Source organism: Amblyraja radiata, chromosome 37, assembly GCF_010909765.2.
Source record: "Amblyraja radiata isolate CabotCenter1 chromosome 37, sAmbRad1.1.pri, whole genome shotgun sequence".
In the NCBI taxonomy this organism is placed as follows: domain Eukaryota; kingdom Metazoa; phylum Chordata; class Chondrichthyes; order Rajiformes; family Rajidae; genus Amblyraja; species Amblyraja radiata.
The window spans coordinates 6,828,889-6,852,984 of NC_045992.1; the positions used below are offsets into that span (position 1 = coordinate 6,828,889).

At 47.5% G+C, this 24,096-nt stretch overlaps 1 protein-coding gene across 2 annotated transcripts in view; it reads right to left on the reverse strand.

Annotated features, from left to right (window-relative positions):
* cdh23 (cadherin related 23) overlaps positions 1-24,096 on the reverse strand; it is a 556,325-nt gene that overhangs the window by 11,928 nt on the left and 520,301 nt on the right. For both annotated transcript variants that reach the window (XM_033012745.1, XM_033012744.1), the window contains 13 exons: positions 23,456-23,572; positions 22,739-22,963; positions 20,387-20,556; positions 18,831-18,968; positions 17,187-17,306; positions 14,412-14,589; positions 11,648-11,859; positions 10,282-10,473; positions 9,825-9,938; positions 7,308-7,434; positions 3,645-3,896; positions 1,765-1,926; positions 53-309 (listed from right to left, as the gene is read on the reverse strand). In XM_033012745.1, the coding sequence (XP_032868636.1) occupies positions 53-309; positions 1,765-1,926; positions 3,645-3,896; positions 7,308-7,434; positions 9,825-9,938; positions 10,282-10,473; positions 11,648-11,859; positions 14,412-14,589; positions 17,187-17,306; positions 18,831-18,968; positions 20,387-20,556; positions 22,739-22,963; positions 23,456-23,572 (2,264 nt within the window). The remainder of the gene's footprint in view (positions 1-52; positions 310-1,764; positions 1,927-3,644; positions 3,897-7,307; positions 7,435-9,824; positions 9,939-10,281; positions 10,474-11,647; positions 11,860-14,411; positions 14,590-17,186; positions 17,307-18,830; positions 18,969-20,386; positions 20,557-22,738; positions 22,964-23,455; positions 23,573-24,096) is intronic.

A 24,096-nucleotide genomic window follows, 5' to 3' on the forward strand; every position in this document is an offset into this window, starting at 1 on the left:
GAATACATTGGGAAGATGCACAGAATCTCTTGTCCAGAGTGGGGGAACTTACCTGCACATCATCTGTGTTGACGATGGCTCCTGTGATGTTGGAAAGCAACTTAATGAATTGCTCGCCAAACTCCCGCACCCTCTCGGGGATTTCGTTGATGACAATCTTGACCCGCTGGTCATCCCTCAGGATGTAAATGCCGATCACTGACGTGTCGTTATGCCCGGCCAGGTCTGACACCATGATGTCCACCAAGAAATACCCAGGACTGTAGGCCGTGAAGAGGTCAAACGTCCTCACAATACCATCATTCTCCCCTGCAAATGGAGTCAAGGATTACACATTTAACATGTGGGATTCTTCAGCAACTGTTCCAATGGCTTTCATCATCAAAATGATAGGATTGGCAAGGCCCATAGAGGGTGGACACAAAGGGCCTGTTCCCTTTTGTCAGTAGCTAGAGGGGCCCAGGTTAAAATGATTGAACATAGAACAGTACAGCACAGGAACAGGCTCTTCGGCCCACAATGTCGGTGCTGTACATGATGCCTGGTTGATCTCCCTGTGATCTACATCCCCTTGTTCCCTGCATATTTATAATACTATCTAAAAGCCTCTTAGAGGCCCCTACTGCTTCTGTCTGGTATACATGGGAATTGAAGATGGTAGTCGTCTGGGAATCACTGAATGATAGATAATGAAACCATCTGGAGTAAATAGTACTTGGATGAAGTACAGGGGCACCAGGTCTCTTTGGGTAGGGTTGTGAACCAATAGGTGGGAAGTGAGATGAACCAGGCCCATTGCTGACCACGGAGGGTGACACAAGTGCTGGAGAAACTCAGCGGGTGCAGCAGCATCTATGGAGCGAAGGAAATAGGCAATGTTTCAAGCCGAAACCATGAATCTGATGGACTGGAATCCCCTCCACTGCTGAAAGGTCTGATAATCCAACAATGAAGGGAATGTCAATACCACACTCACTAATTGCATATCACAAGTTGACCCTGAATAGAATAACAAAGATGGGAGAAGGTGAGGTTTACATCACAGGGCATTCTTATTTTCCGTGAAATAGGTTCACTTCTGCATATCTTTCAATATGACAACTAAGGTGTGTTGTATGATAAAGTGAAGTCGCAAACAGCAGGATGGTTTCTGGAACTCTGCCACTTCTAATTTGCTTGCAGTTAGGTTATCTGATGGGATGTGACAATCATTTTCTGGATGAAACAGTATGTCCACCTGGACACATTGTAACAATTACCAGCAAGTCCAAAAAAGGCGACACGTGGTTAGGTGAGCAGAAATCTGGTCAATGAAGTAGGTTTCTAGCTTTGGTGTTCAAGAAGGAACTGCAGATGCTGGAGAATCGAAGGTAGACAAAATTGCTGGAGAAACTCAACAGGTGCGTCAGCATCTATGGAAAGCTTTGGTAGTGGATCAGAGGGTTGTTTATGGAGAGAATATTAGAATTTTGATGAATATGGATAAAATGACCAATTATTATCTCAGGAGAGGGAACCTTTCTTTGACTAGTCCTCTGGTCACCCTTTCCTATATCTCCATTGTGTCAACTGTTTTTGTGTGAGCCCGTGTGAAATGCTTTGGGAATGATCATATCTGAAGCATAACATATTAAGGAAAAGAACTAAAAGCATTGAAAACGGCAGTTCCCATCAACTTGTTAAGTGCTAACATTGATATAGGGCAACATCAAATGCTGGGTGTTAGTGTTTCACAGCAAGGTACAGTGAGACACATGATCCTACCAATGAGGAAGACATTCCCAACATCTTCAGAATCATTGAACTGCTGCTTGATGTAGCGGATGTTAATGATCTGATAGAAGGCGAGGCTGTTGTTTCCAATGTCAGAATCATAGGCCTTTACTCTGATCAGTTCGGAGCCCACTTTAGCATCAGTGGCAACACCTGCAGTGGGGAGACAGGTCCATTAGTGTCCAACAGAAATGGGATCGGAGGAAAGCAACATCAAATAACACTGAATAGACAAGGAACTGCAGGTATATAGAATGACATTTATAGCAGTGGAAATGAGGAAGCTCATCTTGTAGATCAATCACAGACAGATCTGTGTAGATTATATATAAGAAATATCTTAGTTTAGTTTAGAGATACAGCGTGCAAACGGGACCTTCAGTTCAATGAGGCCACACCGACCAGCTTTCTGTATGGAGTTGCTCTCCCTGCGAAAGTGTGGTGTTTTTCCATGTGCTCCAGGTTTCCTCCCACACTCCAAAGATGTGCAAGTTTGTAGGTTAATTGGCTTCTGTAAATTGTCCCTAGTGTGTAGGATAGAACTAGTGTACGGGCGATCGTTAGTCAGCATGGATTCGGTGGGCCAAAGGGCCTGTTTCTCCGTTGTATCTTTAAGAATTTCATTCTTCGATCTGGGACATATGACAATAAAACACTCTTGACTTTTTGAAACTAAAACTCCCTGTTGATGTTAGTTACCTGTGGGCCTGAATTCCCTATAAATGGAAAAATGTTCTCTCTATCCACCACACTAAAGTATTTCATTTATCATTATCGGGTCACCCTCAGCCACTTTGCTAGAAAAAAATGAGGTCACCGCACTCAGTGTATCCTGGTACGAATAACTTCTCAGTTTCAGAATAACCTTCTCGCAAGCCTCTATAAAATGTGTGTAATGATATGTGGCACATGTTTTACAACACTGTGGTTGCAAGTGTTATTTTCTACGCTGTTGTCTGCTGGGGCAACAGCATTAGTGCAAAAAACAACAAGAAGCTGGTCAAACTGGTTAAACGAGCTAGCTCAGTGCTGGAGGGGAGAGTAGACTCTGGGATGGATGTGCTTGAGAGGCGTATGAGGCACAAGGTGCAGGTCATCCTGAAAAACCCCGGGCATCCCCTCCATGTAATTCTGGAGAGTCAAAAGAGCACTCGGAACAACAACCGGCTCCTCTCCCTGCCCTGTAGAACGGAGCGGTTCAGGAGATCCTTCACCCCTGCAGCCATTAGATTTTATAATTCGGACCGCTAGGCTGTAGGGGGATGCATTTTGCAATTTTTAATTTTTAATTGTTAATTATTGGTCTTTTTAAGTATTTATTGCTCTCAGGTAGTGTCCACATTGTATTCTATGTATTTTCTGTCTGCGTTCATTTTGAATCTGTGGGTTTGTTGGTTGGGGGCTTCTGGACATCTGAATTTCCCTGAGGGGATCAATAAAGTATTATTATTATTATTATTATTATTATTAAAATGGCAACTAGAAATCTCGTCACAGTTCCATGTACGATCAAACCAAAAACACACTACATTTGATGTGAGTTTTCTCACTATTAGTTTTTCTGTTACCGCCCTTATTAATCACTGCTGTTGCTTACACATTTGTTTGTACCTTCACCCCGTGAGTTGCCCCTGGGTGCTAAGCTTTCCTCCCACACTCTAAAAACGGACGGGTTTATAATCTAATTGGTTTGGTAAAATTGTAAAAAAAAATCCCTAGATGCTAGTGTACAGGACCACTGGTCGGCGTGGATTCGGTGGGCCGAAGGGCCTGTTTCCGTGCTGTATCTCTAAACTAAACATCTCTGCCCTATTGAGGCTTCTACCCAAACGGCTGCTAATGCGTACACGTGTAGACGCGAGGAAACTCACCAGCGGTGTACTCTGACTTGGTGAATATCGGTGGCTGGTCATTGATGTCCACCAGGATGATGCGAACCTCTTGGAGGGTGAGGTCGGTGCTGGGGTCAAAGACCCGACTCTTCTGCCTTGAAGACCTCCAGTTGCGGTTGCTCGAGGCCTTGACAATGATGGTGTAGAATGGGTTCGTTTCTCGATCCAGGTCCTTCACCACCTTGAGAAGCCCATTCCTGTTCAGATGAAAGTTGTTGTCCGGATCTCCAGCTGTGTTGAAGCACATTTCGATGAATGTGTAAGAAAGAACTGCAGATGCTGGTTTAAATCGAAGGTAGACACAGAATGCTGGAGTAACTCAGCGGATGAGGCAGCATCACCCGCTGAGTTACTCCAGCATTTTGTGTCTGTCTTACATTGCAATGAACTTCCTTCCATGCAAACACATTAAGATCATATTCTAATGCTGCATCAAGGACAGATTCTAAAGTCAGGAGCTGCCTGCTTAAATTTCCCCACCAATGTGGGCTTGCCAACTCTGGTTGTATGGGTTGTGAGAGCTTTTGTTACTAAGGTCTCCAACTGCCCAGACCTACAGGTCATAGAGCCCCAAGGTCCCACCATCAAGCACCCACCTACATTAAACACATCCGCTTACACTAGTTCAGAATCACCGCATTCCCAGCATCTTCCCCGTTCCACCACTCACCGACACTGGGACAATTTACAGTGGCCAATTAACCTCCCAACGTCCATGTCTTTGTGATGCCGGATATATGTTTTATTTCAGCTCTGTCGTCCCACATTAATTTGAAGCTGCCTTTGTGTCATTACGCAATTGGAAGGGCCTTCGATACAGTGAACCATAACATCCTGCTCACCAGACTCAAAGACCTCGGCATTGAAGGCTCTGCACTCAGCTGGCTCCATTCCTACCTTTCCAACAGATCCCACTTCATCTCTCTCCACAACCACACCTCTGCTACAGCCACAGTCACTCAAGGCGTTCCCCAAGGCTCCGTACTCGGCCCCCTCCTCTTCATCATCTACATCCTCCCCCTTGGTCAGATACTCCGCCACTTCAATCTGGACTTCCACTGTTACGCCGATGACACCCAGATTTACCTCGGCACCAAATCCCCCCACAACCCCCCCCTCTCCCATATCAACTCCTGTTTGTCAGCTATAAAAACCTGGATGCAACATAACTTCCTCAAACTCAACAGCGATAAGACAGAATTCCTCCTCATAGGCTCCAAAGCCACACTCAGCAAAATCAATAACCCCACTCTCACCATCGACGGCACCACTGTCTCCCCATCTCCCCAGGCCCGCAACCTTGGCGTGATCTTTGATTACACCCTCTCCCTTGAGCCTCACATCCGCCATGTCATTAAAACCTCCTCTTTCATCTCCGCAACATCGCCAAACTCAGACCCTCTCTCACACCTCCCGCTGCTGAAAGACTCATCCATGCCTTCATCTCCTCCCGACTGGACTATTGCAACTCACTTCTCCTTGGCATCAGCTCCACCTACATCAACCGACTCCAACTGGTCCAGAACGCAGCCGCCCGCCTCATCACCCACACCAAATCCTGGCATCACATCACTCCAGTCCTCAAACAACTTCACTGGCTTCCCATCTCCCACCAGATCACCTACAAAATCCTGATCCTCACCTACAAAGCCCTCCACCATCTGGCCCCCCCATATCTCACTGACCTCCTCTCCCCCTACCAACCCTCACGGTCCCTCAGATCCACATCAGCCGGTCTCCTCTCCATCCACAAGTCCAACCTCCGCAGTTTTGGGGACAGAGCCTTCTCCAGGGCAGCTCCCAGGCTCTGGAACTCCCTCCACCAACTGATCCGCAATTCCGTGTCCCTCACCATCTTCCAGTCCCGCCTCAAGACCCATCTCTTCACCTCTGCCTATCCTTAGCCCCACGTCCCCCTCCCTTTTCATCTGTGCATTAATTGCCTCATATTGTGTTTTGAATTGTATTCTGTCTTTACTTTGTGTACTAGTCATGTCTCTACTATTTATTTTATTCCCCTTACATGTTTTTCCTCTACCTGCTAAATTTTTGTAAGGTGTCCTTGAGACTCTTGAAAGGCGCCCATAAATAAAATTTATTATTATTATTACTATTACGAGTCATGCAGACATTTTCCTCCCATATTCATCTATTCTTAACAACCGAAAGTCAAAATTCAAATAGATAAATTACAATATTGTTTTCTTTATATTGGCCTCAGGGTTTTTAGCCACGTTGCTTCATAACCCGGAGTTAAATCTTTATTATACTTAAAGGTGCCATGCTGATTCTGGAGAGTTGAACTCAACCCCAACAGAAGGGATTCGGCCTGAAACGTTGTCTATTTCCTTCACTAAACTAAACAATCTTATGGTACACAAAAAAATGCTGGAGAAACTCAGCGGGTGCAGCAGCATCTATGGAGCGAAGGTAAAGGTGACATTTCAGGTCCATAGATGCTGCTGCACCCGCTGAGTTTCTCCAGCACTTCTGTCTACCTTCGATTTTCCAGCATCTGCAGTTCCTTCTTAAACCCAACATAACTCATCTGCTTATCGCCTGTATAGATGAATCAGTTGTTTCCACAATGCATTAACGCTGTTGCAAGTGACAACTCAGCGGTCAATGGTGTAACAATGGAAAGAGTTTTATGACAGGGACCCTCCTCTGGAGTTGAAGGAAGAGATTGAAGGTGAAGGTACAGAAGCAATGCACACGCCCAAAGATAACAACATCATTGATTTAATCTTGAAAGAATTTCCCTGCATATGGAAATGAACACAATGGCAGGAATTGTAGATTAAGGATGTGATTGACAAATTGGCTGAGATTGGGATTTGAAGTTCCAGGCATTAGAATTACTGGTGGGGGACAGAGAGGGGCTATATGTACATGGGAACCTGTGTTGTTATAGGGGAGGGGGGCCTTGCATAAGTAAGGCAGGCAAGGTCATAGAGTGATTACGGGGAAGAGAATGATGATTTTAACTATGTGTTCGCATTCAGTCAGCAAGGATTAGCAAAATGTTGAATTTTCATTTGTTCCTTCATTAACCCGTTCCTGGCACAGAAACAGAGAAACATAGAACATAGGTGCAGGAGGAGACCAATTGGCCCTTCTAGCCTGTACCGCCATTCATTGTGATCATGGCTGATCATCCACAATCAGTAACCCGTGCCTGCCTTCTCCCCATATCCCTTGATTCCGCTAGCCATTAGAGCTGTATCTAACTCTTTTAAATTCATCCAGTGAATTGGGCTCTACTGCCTTCTGTGGCAGAGAATTCCACAAATTCACAACTCTCTGGGTGAAAGAGTTTTTCCCCCATCTCAGTTTTAAATGGCCTCCCCTTTAATGTTGCAAGGGCAACATTTATTGTCCACCTTAATTGCCCCCTTCCTTGGCCATTTCAGTAGACACTGAGAGGTTTGTAGGAAGGAACTGCAGATGCTGGTTTACACCGAAGATAGGCACAAAATGCTGGAGTAACTCAGCAGGACATGCAGCAACTGGAGAGAAGGAATGGGTGATGAAAAAGCAGGTGCAGTCAGATCAGTAGAAGATGGTTGAGTTGCGGAGTTGGACATAATACACAAGATTCACACAGATGATGAGGCACACCTCAACTGGCTGGGAACCCACCTGCTATGAAGTAGTAGACCACGGCATTGGGCCCCTCATCTGCATCGATGGCTCCGGTCACATTCCCCACCACTGTGGCAGGGTCAGAGTGCTCAGCCACAAAGAGGCGCTGGTACTGCGAACTTCTCTAACAAAAGATGGACACCACAGCAGGTTAGAGAGATCAAGCCAGTGAGAATGTCTGAAATTGAAACATCCTCTTGTGTTCGAGGACTCTACTCCTTGGAGCGCGGAGGTGATCTTTTAGAGGTGCATAAAATCATGAGAGGAATAGATTGGGCAGATGCACAGAGACAGACTAAGGGAATCGAGAACCAGAGGACATAGTTTAAGGTGAGGGATACATTTTCATACAAAGGGTGCTGGGTGCATGGAACGAGGTGCTAGAGGGGGTAGTTGAGGCAGGTACTATTGTAATTTAAGAAAAACATTTAGACAGGTACACGGATAGGACAGGTTTAGAGGGATATGGGCCAAACGCAGGCAGGTGGGACATGTTGGTCGCTGTGGGCAAGTTGGGCCAAAGGACACTGTTTGACTCTATGACTCTAATGCTTACAATACAGTTCACTTTGGTCCCTGCATTTTGGAAATATTTTCTCTTTTTTTTCCACTTATATATTTTCTTAAATAATTCCCAAATCTGTATTTTTCAGTGTTCTATGAAATGTTTGATGGATTTAATAAGATGTTGGACATCCTTTCTTTGAAAGATTTCATACTTCTTCCATTCATCTCTATTTATTCGAAACACCTTTGCAATTTGATACGACTGGAATGATAAAGGCATGTTTCAATGTGTGAAATCTCTGAAAGGTAAAAGGAATAGGAGGAGATAATTCAGCCTCCTGGACCATCCCTCCCATTCACTAAGACAGTGAGTCGTCCTCTGCATCAGCTCCACCTTCCCACCCATCCGCCATATTCTCCATGTTCCCGACAAATGACCCTGGAGGCTTGAGCGTGCACAGGTTCCTGGGCGAGAGAACTCTGAAGATTTACATTCCCACTGAGTGAAGAAATGTCTCCTCTGTTGAATCCTATGAGGCTGAGCTGTTATTCTGAGCTTTTATTCTAACCCAGCAATTTCAAAGCAACTGTTACTCTGTCTAGCTGCATGCTTCAGAATTCTCTGCTTTATTTAAGTACTTGCACTCAAATTGCTCAGTGGCCGTGGTGGGATTTGAACTTGCTTCCCTGGATTAATGGTGCAGAACCCAGACAACTTAACCACTACACCGCTGTACCCCAGGTAATAGGGTAAAAGGAACAATTTCCATTGGAGATACAAAGCTCCTATAAATATGGGAAGAAAATTTAATAGTTGATCCAGCATATAATAGAGCTTTCAGAAATACATCATTCATTGAAATTGATCCGTAGGTAGCCCTGTTTATTTAAGTTTCGAGATACAGCACGGAAACAGGCCCTTCGGCCCACCGAGTCCGCACCTACCAGCGATCCTCGCACATTAACACTATCCTACACACACTAGGGACAATTTACATTTTTTCTACCAAGCCAATTAACCTACAAACCTGTAAGCCTTTGGAGTGTGGGAGGAAACCGAAGATCTCGGAGAAAACCCACGCGGTCACGGGGAGAACGTACAAACTCCGTACGGACAGAACCCGTAGTCGGGATCGAACCCGGGTCTCCGGCGCTGCAAGCGCTGTGAGGCAGCAACTCTACCGCTGCGCCACCGTGCACTCCATTGCAGAGTCCCTGTTCACTGACTTATGCTGTTTGATTGCAGAGCCAGTAAAGGTCAATGTTTGTTGCAGCAATCTGACACTGTCTTCATCAGATGTTCAGCCTTGCCGTTCATGTCTCCAGATCACTCATCAATCGTTACCTCCCTGACATGTCACTCCCACCTCCCTTCTTGCCCTGTCTCATTGCCTCATTTCACGTGAAAAATATAAACATAAAACTTTGATTCATGTCACATAACCCTGTCACCGCACAGCCCTAAATCATCCGAGCGTTTCTAACGAGCCCTGTGAAACCACAACTCAGCTGCGCACAGTTAGCTCGGCTCCGCTATCTCAGTGAAGTCACGTCTTTATTGGTTTTAGAGAAGTCCGATTGTTCTCCTTGGGACAAAGGATATGAAGGGAAGATGCTTTCTACTTACTCTGGGTGATGCAACGGAGCGACTCAAAGCATACAGCCTTTGAAAAGGATGCAGTTTTAAGATATCAGGCAAACTAACAGGTCAGAGGGGAGTAGAGAAGAATGTTTCCCTCTCTCTTTCTCAGCTAGCTGCTGTCTCCAGGAACACACTGCCTGGAAGGATGGCAGAAGGAGTAAGTGTAGGGCTGGAGAGTCCGACGTGGGCTAACTTTTATCTTGGAGTCGTCTCAGGAATGATGGGCTGAATGGCTAACCAACTAAAGGTTTTCATTGTATCTCGGTGCACCTGATAATGAACTAAACTGAAGCAAGAATTTCCCTGCCCAACGGGCTGCGTTTGCAGAACGCAACTGCGAGTTCAGATCCCTGAACTGTCCTTACGGGTGGTTTGAGGAAGAGTGGCTCGTTGTCATCGATGTCATCCAGGGCCACCTGCAGGAGCTGTGTGGTCTCGTAGGGAACGGGCTGCCCCAGGTCATAGGCCAGGAGAATGAGCTGAAGAGAAAAGAAGAATCAACGATGAGTCTCATCATCTGGTATCGTTCCATCTTCACAGTGATAACTAAAGGCATCATACAGTCACCCAACTTCCTGCTTAAAGGGAGGTAATATAAATTCCCCATGCAATTACCTCTGGATATCAGACAAGCAGTTCAGAACAATGTAAGATAGACACACAATGCTGGAGTAACTCAGCAGGTCAGGCAGCATCTTTAGAGAAAGGAAATAGGCAATTCCTGAAGAAGGTTTCCAACCCGAAACGTCACCTATTACTTTTCTCAGATTTCAGATGAGTCCCTCCCACCATATTGCAGGGACAACGTGTACAAGGACTCACATTATAGATGGCGTGCCGCTCCCTGTCCAACCTGGCTGTGGTGTTGATGATTCCGCTGAGGGGGTCGATGTTGAAATGCTCCCAGTCTCGGTTGACGGCTGTCTTCAGGAAGCTGTAGCGGACAGCTCCGTTCACACCCTCGTCGTTGTCTGTGGCCAGCACCTCATACACGTTGAAGCCCGGCTCCCTCTCCTGGGAAGGAACACAATGCACACTTTACCTGCCTTGCCCACACGCCCGCCACCATTTGCATATGGTGCTCAGGTTTCCTCCCACACACCAAGGTTAATTGGCTTTGGTAAAAATTGTAAATTGCCCCTAGTGTGTAGGATAGTGCTAGCGACGGGGTGATCGCTGGTCAGCGCAGACTCGGTGGGCCGAAGGGTCTGTTTCTGCGCTGTATCTCAAAAAGTCTAAGAAAGACTCATCTACAGCTATTGCCTTAACAGGCCTGTTATGCTGCTGTAAATAAGAATCTGATTGTTCTGATATATATGACAGTTAAATACTCTTGACTCTCGCGACCTCCAAACTTGACTTGACTTGAGGTCTCTTTCATCTGTAGTCATGTCTAGAGTCAGCCACACTTCCTGATAAAAAAACACCAGCACATTTCACACTAACTGTGCTGAAATGAAATTTATCCTAATGCTGTATTTTAAAGGATTTAACAGCTTCTTCGAGACAACACGCCAGTCACGGTGGTGCAGCGGTAGAGTTGCTGCCTTACAGCGAATGCAGCGCTTGAGACCCGGGTTCGATCCCGATTACGGGTGCTGTCTGTACGGAGTTTGTACGTTCACCCCGTGATCTGCTTGGGTTTCCTCCGAGATCTTCAGTTTCCTCCCACATTCCAAAGACGTACAGGTTTGTAGATCAATTGGCTTTGTAAATGTAAAAATTGTCTCTAGTGGGTGTAGGATAGTGTTAATGTGCGGGGATCGCTGGTCGGCGCGGACCCGGTGGGCCGAAGGGCCTGTTTCCGTGCTGTATCTCTAAACTAAACTAAATCTTATGGTACACAAAAAAATGCTGGAGAGACTCAGCGGGTGCAGCAGCATCTATGGAGCGAAGGAAATAGGCAACGTTTCGGGCCGAAACCCTTCTGGGTTTCGGCCCGAAATGTTGCCTATTTCCTTCTGGGTTTCGGCCCGAAACGTTGCCTATTTCCTTCGCTCCATAGATGCTGCTGCACCCGCTGAGTTTCTACAGCATTTTTTTGTGTACCTTCGATTTTCCAGCATCTGCAGTTCCTTCTTAAACAATCTTGTGATCGTTTTGCGATGATGTGGCCTGGGCATGGGATTGGCAACATTCCAATGCGTTTCAGTGCCGGTGAAACGGAGGTCCCGGCCCATCCCATTACCTCCATGATGTGTAGGATCGTCCCATTGGGGGGCCTCACAAACACAGGTCGATTGTCGTTGACATCGATCACGTCGACCTTGAGCAGAGTTGTGCCCCACAATGGTGGCCTGCCTTTATCGGTGGCCACCACGGTCAAGTTAAACCTCTCGTAGGATTCCAGGAGCCTTGTGGTGGTGATCACTGCTGTGTCCTCATCAATCCTGAAGGCCTCTGCAACGAGAGAAAGACAGAGAGAGGGAGAGAGAACAGATGTCTTATATCAGACAATGGAGGACTTTGTTGGCATCGGCAGGCCAGACCAACCCCAGCAACACCGACCCAGTACCGTTGCCATGACAACGGGCCTATGAGGCCAAGATAAGACACTACATTTTTAACATAGACACAAAATGCTGGAGTAACTCAGCGGGTCAGGCAGCATCTCTGGAGAAAAGGTATATGTGATGTTTCGGGTCGAGATCCTTCTTCAGACCCATTAAAAGGCTGGAGTAACTCAGCGGGTCAGGCAGCAAGTCTGGAGAAAAGGAATAGGGACGTTTCGGGTCAAGACCCTTCTTCAACATATTTAAGACTTGAAACTTGAAGGGTACAAGATGGCACTGGGACTGTCTCACTGTGATGTCCCAGTGAAGTCTACCATTATCACACTACATTCGTTGCACCTTTTGTACTTATATATCACACTGTGCTTATGAATAGTATGATTTTATTGAATTGTACACAAAACAAAACAAATCACTGTATCTAGGTACATGTGACAATAATGTGACATTGATGGCAGCAGAATGTGATTGGATTGAATTAAGTGATTGAATTTCTATCTGGAAATGGGGTGGGGTGGGGATTGGGGGGAGAACAGGAGAGAAGGGGAAGAAAGAGAGGAAATGTATCCAATTTGCTGACAACACAACTTCTAGCCTTTTGTGTTAATTATCGGTAAACCCTTACATAAACAATCTTTTTGACAATGATTGCAAAATGTTTTGTAACTTCCTGGGCTTGCGTCTTGTGGTGGGAGTTGACTTCCAGTGATGGGATTGTGAAATTGCTGATGGACCTGCTTTCTGCGGCCGGACATGGCTCGTTGTACCATGCAGGACAAGGGCACCCTGAGAGGGCAGAAAGGATGGCCAGTGCTTCCTCATTCATTCCACCCTTCCCCTGCCCCTACCAGTTTAACCGCCTTCACCCTAAACACACAAAACCCTCCCCCACCACAGAGAAAACCCACACTCTACAGAAAGGTAAAGTCCAAAAACCGCAAGTGTCCCCCCCACATTCTCACTCCCCTGCACTCCCATCCTTCATCACCCTCTACCATTCCCCCCACCTCCCTCTTCTCCCCTCCCCCATTCCTCCCCTCTCCCACCCCTTGCCTCCCCATCTCCCTCCTCCACTCCCCTAACCCCCCTTTCTCCCCCCACCCCTCTCCTCCCCATCTCTCTCCTCCCCCCCCCCCCGCTGCTTTGGAGAGTCGAGCCCCTCTCTACTCTCACAGCTCCATCGCCATCCCATAATGGTGCCGATGACACCAGGATGGTTGGCAGCATGTGGCGATGTGTCAATGCCCAGCTCGACACCGAGTGAAGTGCTGCTGCCACAACAACCTCTCGCTCAGCATCAACAAGACAATGGAACTAATCGTTGACCTTGGAAAGGGGAAGTCGGGAGACCACATTCCAGTTTTCAGTGGTGGGTCAGTGGTGGAGAGAGTCAGCAGCTTCAGATTCCTTGCGTTAACATTATGGGTGATCAGACCCCTGCCCAGCACACAGAGCGAACCATGAAGAGGGTGCTCCAGTGCCTCTATTTTCTTAGATGCTTAAAGAGAGTTAGCATCTTTGAGTACTCCAACAAACTTCAACAGCATGCAGGTACAGCAGGCAATGAAGAAAGCAACTGGCACATTGGCCTTCACAGCGAGAGGATTTCCATATAGGAGCAAGGAGGTCCTACTGCAGTTGTACAGGGCCCTGGTGAGACCGCACCTGGAGTATTGCGTGCAGTTTTGATCTCCTAATTTGAGGAAGGCCATTCTTGTTATTGAGGGAGTGCAGCGTAGGTTCACCAGGGTAATTCCCGGGATGGCGGGACTGACATATGATGAAAGAATGGATCGACTGGGCTTATATTCACTGGAATTTAGAAGGATGACAGGGGATTTTATAGAAACATATAAAATTCTGAAGGGATTGAACAGGCTAGATGCAGGAAAGAAAATCCCAATATTGGGGGAGTCCAGATCCAGGGGTCGCAGTTTAAGAATGGGTAGGCCATGTAGGACTGAGATGAGGAAAACCTTTTTCACCCAGAGAGTTGTGACTCTGTGGAATTCTCTGCCACAGAAGGCAGTGGAGGTCAAATTCACTGGATGTTTTCAAGAGAGAGTTAGACTTAGCTCTTGGGGCTAAAGTAGAAAGTGAGGGCTCCAAGGCCCCATGGGAAGACTATCTACAGCGATGCAGATCTCCTTGACTTGAAATCCATTGGTTGCTCTTTCAATGGCATCAAGTACAAGTCTTGGAAACTCTACTGGACAAAAGAAGGTGACCGACTCACACACAGTCAGCTTTTCAAGGGCAGTTAGGACTGGCCATTGAACGCTGACCTTGCCAGCTGCTCTCCCCAGCTGAAGAATAAAATGGTTAGCAGTGTACTCATTTATACAGTCCCTGGAAAGACGTGGAAAGTAAGAGCTCCAAATATAAATAAGATGATGTGCAATTGAAATGTTTTCTGAAAGAGTTAACTGTTGAGCCTACCTGCCCCTGCTCCCTGGATACTGTACTGTAACTCCGCATTTTCCCCTTCGTCCAGGTCCGTTGCTGTCATGGTGACCACTGAGGTCCCTCCGGGCTCATTCTCGTACACACTGGTGCTAAACACGTTCTTCGAGAACTTGGGGCGATAGTCGTTAACATCCAGGACAGTTACCAGCACCTGTAGCAGGAAATAATGTCGAAATTAAACCTTGCCTTTAGGCTGCAGTTGCACTGGATCGCGTGCAGGCAGATGGCATCATGTTCAGAATTGGGATTGTGGGCCGAAGGGCCTGTTCCTGTGCTGTGCTCATCATTCTGAGTGGTTTGAAGAAGGCTCTGGACATGTCATATGCTGAGAGAATGGAGCAGCTGGACTATTACACTCTGGAGTTTAGAAGGATGAGGGGCGATCTTATTGAAACATATAAGATTGTTAAGGGTTTGGACACGCTAGAGGCATGAAACATGTTCCCGATGTAGGGGGAGTCCAGAACCAGGGGCCACAGTTTAAGAATAAGGGGTAAGCCATTTGGAACGGAGACGAGGAAACACGTTTTAATCACAGTGGTGAGTCTGTGGAATTCTCTGCCCCAGAGGGCGGTGGAGACCGGTTCACTGGATACTTTCAAGAGAGAGCTAGATAGGGCTCTTAAAGATAGCGGAGTCAGGGGATATGGGGAGAAGGCAGGAACGGGGTACTGATTGGGGATGATCAGCCATGATCACATTGAATGGTGGTGTTGGCCAAATGGTCTACTCCTGCACCTATGGTCTATTGCCCTGTGGGAATGGGGAGAGTTGAAGGCCAGCATGGGTTGCCATGGTGACCAGAGAGCCTATCCTCCCATGTCCAAGCTCTGCACTACTTAGTTTAGTGTAGTTTAGAGATACAGCGTGGAAACAGGTCCTTCGGCCCACAGAGTCCACGCCGACCAGCGATCATCCCGTACACTAGCACTATCCTACACACACTAGGGACAATTTTACATTATACCAAGCCAATTTACCTACAAACCTGTAGGTCTTTGGAGTGTGGAGGGAAACCGGAGCGCCCGGAGAAAACCCACACAGGTCACGGGGAGAAGGTACAAACTACGTACAGACAGCACCCGTAGTCAGGATCGAACCCGGGTCTCTGGCGCTGCAACTTTACCGCTGCACCACCAGTGCAGCACTGGTTGGATATTCAGAAGCTCCACCGCAACAGGCAAATCGGACATATTCTGTTCTGAAGAATGGACAACTCCAGTGAGAAGCCGCAGATGAAGTCCAAACAGTGTCAAATATGCAGGCACAAAGCCATGCGAAAATAGTTCATCCAAGATGGGGAATGGGAGGGGGTTGTAAGTGAATGTGTAGGAGAGGGGCGGTGCGGTGGGCAAAGTAGCTGCCTCACAGCGCCAGAGACCCGGGTTCGATCCTGACTATGGGTGCTGTCTGTATGGAGTTTGTACGTTCTCTCCGTGACCGCGTGGGCTTTTTCCGGGTGCTCCGGTTTCCTTCCGCACTCCAAAGACGTGCGAGTTTGTAGGCTAATTGGCTTGGTATAAGTGTAAATTGTCCCTAGTGTGTGTAGGATAGTGTTGACGTGCTGGGATCGGTGGTCAGCGCGGACTCGGTGGACCGAAGGGCCTGTTTCCGCGCTGTATCTCCGAACGAAACTAAAACATCCCTGGGAACGGTTCCGCAGGATATGTCCTATGGATTTAAATGGGTGAAAATTCCGGGCAGGAGCTCAGCAACAAGTGATTGGCACTCCGTGGAAGTATCTCTGCCAATCAACCTAGAGCGGGCACAAAGTCCTACGTGACTGGCCAAATGGTTGACACATTATGAAAGTCACCACATCCTCTTTCACTTCTCAAAAACGTGAGGCAATCGCAGAATCAGCAAGTTAAAACAAATAAAGGGAGAAGATGACCTTTGTTTTGACACTCGCTTTGTAATTTGTTGGATCGACAGCGATATTAAGCACGGAAGTGAGATGCACCCCGCTTCCACACCGACACTTCCTGCTCCCCCACATCTCCATCAGTGGATATTGTGAAGGCAGACACAGATAGATTATTGATTAGTATCGGTGTCAGAGGTTATGGGGAAAAGCAGTAGAATGGAGTTAGGACGGAGAGATAGATCAGCCATGATTGAATGGCAGGAGTAGACTTGATGGACTGAATGGCCTAATTCTACTCCTATTCCTTATGACCTCCCCATCCTTATCTCCCCTCCACCTACCATTGCTCTCCATCCCGCACAGATCCTCCTGCCCTCTCACTTGCTGACTCTCTCCACGGCTCATGTAGAGTTTTAAGGGCCTGTCCCACTTGGCCGTCATTTGCGCGTAATCTACGTGACAACATTTACGCGTCGGCCCGAAATGTTGCCTATTTCCTTCGCTCCATAGATGCTGCCGCACCCGCTGAGTTTCTCCAGCACTTTTGACTACCTTCAAAGTTTAAGGGAGAAGTCTTTTTTTTGTACAAAGAACATTCGCGACATTGGGTGCAGACATGGACTGTTGTGGGCGGTAGTGGAGGCAGATACAACAGTGGGCTTTAAGTGGTAGACATACTGGTAAGTACATGGGTATGAAGGGAAGGGAAGGATAGGGATCATGTCCAGGGCCTGGTACTGTGGGGCTGCACACTTCCAAGTCGTGTATTCCCAGTGGGACAATTCCAGAGTAGTAGAATCGATACATTTCTCCAATGAACTCCTGTGACAGTACCATGATCTTGAAACATTTGCCACCACGCATGTCGGTGAGGGAGTTACCTGCACAGCGTTCTCTCTGCGATTACGTGCAATGTCGCCTGGGTTGTCCTTGGCAACGGCTGTCAGCGTGTAGTGGTCTTTCTTCTCCCGATCAAGAGCAGCCAGAATATAAATATCGCCCTTTATTTGAGAGACAGTAGCACATTTAACACTGTGGCAACTTTACTCACATGCACTCATCTTAACACTTCAAACATTGGTCCAATTCCTATCAATGTTTCTTAATTTTCATTATCAATTTTCTTTGATTTCCCTGATAAAATCCATTTACAGAAAGCTAACACTTACTGAGTGTGGGTCTGGATTGATACATGTGCAGGTTCACTATCTTAAGGTACATAAGTGATCCAGATGGGTTTTTTTAATGATACTCTGGTGTATTGTGGTGATCAATACTAACAGCAGGTTTTTATTCCAGATTTATGTGATTAAATGATTTAAATTCTCCAACAACCCTTGGGGAATTTGAACACATCTTGGTATCATAAATCCAGGTGTAGGAACATAAAACATAAGACACGTGAAACAGGAGCAGGAGCAGCAGCAGCAGCAGCAGCAGACAAAGAGCCCCTGGTGCCCAAAGATCATAGAGGCTCCTCTATGATCTTTGCTGGTGCCTGATCCCCATTCATTCAGATCCCAGCTCTGCTTCCATCTTAGTGCTTGAAGTCAACAATCAAGTCTGCACAGCCTTCCTTGGTAGCGAATTCCAAAGAGTCATCATTGTCTGAACAAAAAGATTTCTTCCTGTCTCCTAATGGGCGGCACGGTGGCGTAACGGTAGAGTTACTTCCTTACAGCGCCAGGTTCGATCCTGACTACGGGCGCTGTCTGTACAGAGTTTGTACGTTCTCCCTGTGACTGCGTGGGTTTTCCCCGGGAGCTCCGTTTTCCTCCCAGGTTTGTTGGTTAATTGGCTTGGTAAAATTGTAAATTATCCCTAGTGTGTGTAGGATAGTGTTAATGTGTGGGAATCGCTGGTCGGCATGGACTCGGTGGGCCGAAGGGCCTGTTTCAGCGCTGTATCGCTAAACTAATGCAGCCAGAGGAATCTACCCAGACTGGGAGATACAGCACCGAAGGATCACCTTCACCACATGGTCCGCAGCATGAAGGTCCTGCCTTCTCAAGCGCAACGAGGGATGGGCAGTAATGTCCGTCCAAGCCAATGCTGCTCACTCACCTCCGGAGGATATTGTGAAAGATTCTTACTAGTTTAGTTTAGCTTAGAGATACAGTGCGGAAACAGGCCCTTTGGCCCACCGGGTCCGCGCCGACCAGCGATCCCTGCACATTGACACTATCCTACACCCACTAGGGACAATTTTTACATTTACTAAGCCAATTAACCTACAAACCTGTACGTCTTTGGTGTGTGGGAGGAGACCGAAGATCTCAGAGAATACCTTGGAGAAAGGACACGGGGAGAATGTACAAACTCCGTATAGACAGCACCCGCAGTCGGGATCGAACCCGGGTCTCCGGCGCTGCATTCGCTGTAAGGCAGCAACTCTACTGCTGCACCACCGTGACTGCCCTATTGTACCTGTAATAAGACTTGTTTCAGGGTTGCCTGCCCTTCATTACAAGTTGCTCATTTATTCTGGATGATTATCGAGCGGGACGAATCATAATCCATCTCACCGTTTCGTGGTTGATTCCAAACCGGCCCTCGCCGTCGACAAGGTTGTATTCGATCTGGGAGAATCGGCCGTTATCTGCATCCACGGCTCGGACCTGGAGAATCACCGTGCCCAGGGACACGTCTTCAAACACGGGCTTCTGTCTCATCAAACAAAACACACGGTTCAAGGGGAAGGAATTATTCTAAGCCAGAACGAGACAAGATAACAGCAGATAACAGCAAGGGTTGTGACTGGATGATATAAAGACCAGAATGGAGTTTCCTCTCTAACCGAGATGTTGGTTAATTTACACACAATCACACAGGGCTAAGGTCACCGCCGTTGGGTATGCAGAACCACAAGGAACCGCAGATGCTGGAACATAAATTAAAAAAAAAGATTAAAAGTGCTGGAGTAAGTCAGCGGGTCAGGCAGTATCTCTGGGGTAACGTATCGGGTCGGGACCCTTCTTCAGATCACACGTTTCGGGACGCGATCCTTCCTCAGTAAGTCAGCGGGTCAGGCGTCATCTCTGGAGATCAGGGATAAGCAACGATGGGACTCTTCTTTGGACCCCACGTTTCGGGTTGGGACCTTTCCTCAGGCAGCATTTCTGAAAGACAGAGTCTGAAGAAGGTCCCGACCCCAAGCATATCCCCTTGTCCATGTTCTCCAGAGATGCTGCTGACCTGTGAGATACTTCAGCACTTTGTGTTCTACTCACTGGGGTGGATTGTGGATCACAGGCACCTTCCAACAGTCACGGCTGAGGGAATCACATAGTGGTGACATTCATCTGAGATGATCTACACCCTGGTGCTTAGTGCAGTCAAAAAAACACTCTTGCCATGAGCATACACTATACGATCATGGTCTTCACACAAGGATGGGTGCCTAAAGGTTGTTTTACTGGCTGGTGAGTCAGTTGTTTTAGGGTATAGGGTTGTCCGAGGATGAGCAGAGCCTCCTTTTCTCAGAGGATGTTGAACCTCTGGACACTGGGTGAACAGTCATTGAGTTTATTCAGGACTGTGATTGAATTTCTTGGCATAAAACCCTCTTGAGGGGTGTGGGTCAAAGAGGGCAAGAAGAATTGAGGGAAAGGTAATAATAATAATAATGGATGGGATTTATATAGCGCCTTTCTAATACTCAAGGCGCTTTACATCGCATTATTCATTCACTCCTCAGTCACACTCGGTGGTGGTAAGCTACTTCTGTAGCCACAGCTGCCCTGGGGCAGGCTGACGGAAGCGTGGCTGCCAATCTGCACCTACGGCCCCTCCGACCACCACCAATCACTCACACACATTCACACACAGGCAAAGGTGGGTGAAGTGTCTTGCCCAAGGATGCACTCCAAGCGGGATTCGAACCGGCTACCTTCCGGTTGCCAGCCGAACACTTAGCCCATTGTGCCATCTGTCGTCCCAAAGGTAGTGTTACGACCCTCTACAGAGTCCAGGATTGTGTGCTCCACCTCATCTGCTTCATGTAGCCTTACTCATGACGGTCTCAGGTTTAGTATTCTGCAGCCATTCACTGTTCATTGTGAGGAGCATTAACAACAGTTACCTGATAGGGGACTTGCACAAAGACGGGGTTGTTATCGTTGACGTCCTGGATCTGCAGGAAAACAGGAACCTCGACAGATCGAGCTGGCGATCCGTGATCTACTGCACGGACTGTGAAGTTCAGCCATTGGACCTCTTCATAATCCACTGTTCTACTTGCAACTATTTTTCCTGTGGAAAGACAGATGAGATGGGATGGGATGGGACAGGGTGATTGTTGGCAATAATCACACAAAGGTCATCTGCTCGCTAATGTATTCATCCCTATCTGATGCATACATTGTGCTGATATAATGACATTCGCACACTGGGACCTTTGGAAATGCTTAGGTAGCCTCAAAATGCCTCTACTCCCTGAGAAGATTACGGAGAGTCGGTTTGTCAAGGAGGACTCTCTCTAACTTCTACAGGTGCACAGTAGAGAGCATGCTGACCGGTTGCATCGTGGCTTGGTTCAGCAATTTGAGCGCCCTGGAGAGGAAATGACTACAAAAAGTAGTAAACACTGCCCAGTCCATCATCGGCTCTGACCTTCCTTCCATCGAGGGGATTTATCGCAGTCGCTGCCTCAAAAAGGTTGGCAGTATCATCAAGGACCCACACCATCCTGGCCACACACTCATCTCCCTGCTACCTTCAGGTAGAAGGTACGGGAGCCTGAAGACTGCAACAACCAGATTCAGGAATAGCTACTTCCCCACAGCCAACAGCTTCGTCCACTGGAGCTCGGATTCAGCCGCGGTACTTACAAACCTGGCTCGGACAAAACTCTGATTATTAATAACCCATTATCTGTTATTTGCACTTTATCAGTTTATTTATTCATGTGTGTATATATTTATATTATGGTATATGGACACACTTATCTGTTTTGTAGTCAATGCCTACTATGTTCTGTGTGCTTAAGAATTTCATTGTCCTATACAGGGACACATGACAATAAACTCACTTGAACTTGAACTTGAAAATGCTGGAGTAACTCAGCAGGTGAGGCAGCATCTCTCGAGAAATGGAATGGGCGAAATTTCGGGTCGAGACACTTCCTCAGAATGATGTCAGGGGAGTGGGCGGGACAAAAATAGAATGTAGGCGGAGATAGTAAGACTAGTGGGAGAAGTGGGAAGGGGAAGGGGATGGAGAGAGAGGGAAAGCAAGGGCTATATGAAGTTATGAAGTGAGGCCCAGTGCAAATTGGAGTTGCTGTGTCTGTGCAAATGTTTATTGATTCAAGACTGTGAATGGCAGCCAGATATCAGGTGGGGTGAGTCATCAATAAATTACAATAAACTAAACTCAAACTTGTCAGGAACACCCAGGGTGCTTATGGATTAAATCAGCAGGCAAACTGTGGGGAATAAAACTCAGTGGAAGGCAAAGAGCTGCCCTCTACTTTGAACAAGAAAAATAATAATTGAGATGTCTTTTTCCCCAAATGGCAAGAAGTATCCGGGAGATTTGGGATTCAAGTACCATTAAAAAATAACAATAGGATGTTAGCCTTGATGTGAAGACGTTTTGTTCCAACATCAGAACCACAAGGTTTTCACTTCGGGCAATAGCTGCAGGAACGATAAACTGTTGTGGGAACAGCTGCAGGGCAGATCGCTCAGAATGGAATCAAAGTGAAGATGGTTGAATGGAATTAGAATGGCAGTCTGCAGAGATTGAAATACCTCAGTCGTGGCAATGTTAACAGATGAATTAACAGAGATGTCTGCGATGATAAGAGGGTTTGATAGGATAACCAGAGAGAAGCTCTCACCCCCGGGGGACATGAAGGTCAGGTTATAGCCAGGCTGATTGGGAATCTGCTCTTCCCACTGAATACAGTGGCATTCCTGAAGACTCTTCCCTCAAATAGTTGAGAAACAGTCCAGCTTAGCTTAGTTTATTGCCGTGTGTACAGAGGTAGGGGTGAACAGCTTTTGTTGCGTGCTAACCAGCCAGTGGAATGACTATACACGATTACAATCGAGCCGTTGCAGTGTACAGATACATGATAAGGGAATAACGTTTAGTGCAAGGTTAAGGGCCTGTCCCACTTTCACGACCTAATTCACGACCTTTTTTACTCGTGGACATTTTTCATCAGGATAGAAAAACACCCCGACCTACTTGATGCCGAGTACCTACGACTAGCATCACGACCTGCCTATGACCTCGTGACGACCATGCTGTGAGTATGAGTCAAGGGCAAACTCGGCAGAGGTCATGAACTTGGTAGTGAAAGTGGGACAGACCCTTAAAGCCAGTATAGTTCGATCAAGGATAGTGCGAGGAGTCCCCGATGAGGTAGATAGTGGTTCAGGTCGAGTTGACATGGAGGCTCATTACATTAGCCTGCCCTTCTCACCTGCAGCGGGATCCTCCAGCCTGATGTAGTCCCCAGGAGGAAGGTTCAAGAGCTCGTAGCTGATCTGGCCGTTGGGGCCTTTATCGGGATCTACGGCAGACACAGAGAGGAGCGTGGTCCCACTCGTTGCTCCCTCCAGAATCCTCTCCGTGAAAATCCTCACCCCGAACGGTCTGAATCGTGGAGGGTTATCATTCACATCCAGGATGTTCACAGTCAACTTTGCTGAAACAGGTCAAGGAAATACATCAAAGTGTTGGCAGCATCTCTGGAGAATATAGACAGGTGACATTTTGGGTCAGGACCCTTGTTCAGATTGATTATAGTGCTTAGTTTTAGTTCAGTTTAGTTTAGAGGTACAGCGTGGAAACAGCCCCTTCGGCCCATCGAGTCCGCGCCGACCAGCGATCCCCGCACATTAACACTATCCAACACACACTAGGGGCAATTTACATTTAAACCAAGCCAATCAACCTGCAAACCTATACATCTTTCGAGAGTGGGAGGAAACCGAAGATCTCGGAGAAAACCCACGCAGGTCATGGGGAGAACGTACAAAGTCGGTATAGACAAGCACCCGTAGTCAGGATCGAACCCGGGTCTCTGGCGCTGTAAGCACTGTAAGGCAGCAACTCTACCGCTGCGCCACTGTAACGCCCTCTGTAAATAAATGCAATGTTGAACGTTAAATACTTGTGATGAATGTGAAAACCTTACCATTGGGCACACTGACAGAGTGAGTGATCTCTTCACTGGCATTGTCATGAACTGATATAGTGAGCTCATAGGTCGCTACCAGTTCTCGATTCAAAGGCCTTCTTACAAATACAGCACCTAGTTGAAAAGAAACAAGAACATCAGTAAGGATCATCAACATTTTCCACAGCATGTTTACCAATTCTAAATTTTGCGTACATGAAGATGATTTGCACACATGAAGGCTGCATGGGGTGGGCTGCATGGGGCTGGGCTGCATGGGGCTGGGCTGCATGGGGCTGGGCTGCATGGGGCTGGGCTGCATGGGGCTGGGCTGCTTGGGGCTAGACTGCATGGGGCTAGACTGCATGGGGCTGGGCTGCATGGGGCTGGGCTGCATGGGGCTGGGCTGCATGGGGCTGGGCTGCATGGGGCGGGGCTGCATGGGGCTGGGCTGCATGGGGCTGGGCTGCATGGGGCTGGGCTGCAAGGGGCTGGGCTGCATGGGGCTAGACTGCATGGGGCTGGGCTGCATGGGGCTGGGCTGCATGGGGCTGGGCTGCATGGGGCTGGGCTGCTTGGGGCTAGACTGCATGGGGCTAGACTGCATGGGGCTGGGCTGCTTGGGGCTGGACTGCATGGGGCTGGGCTGCATGGGGCTG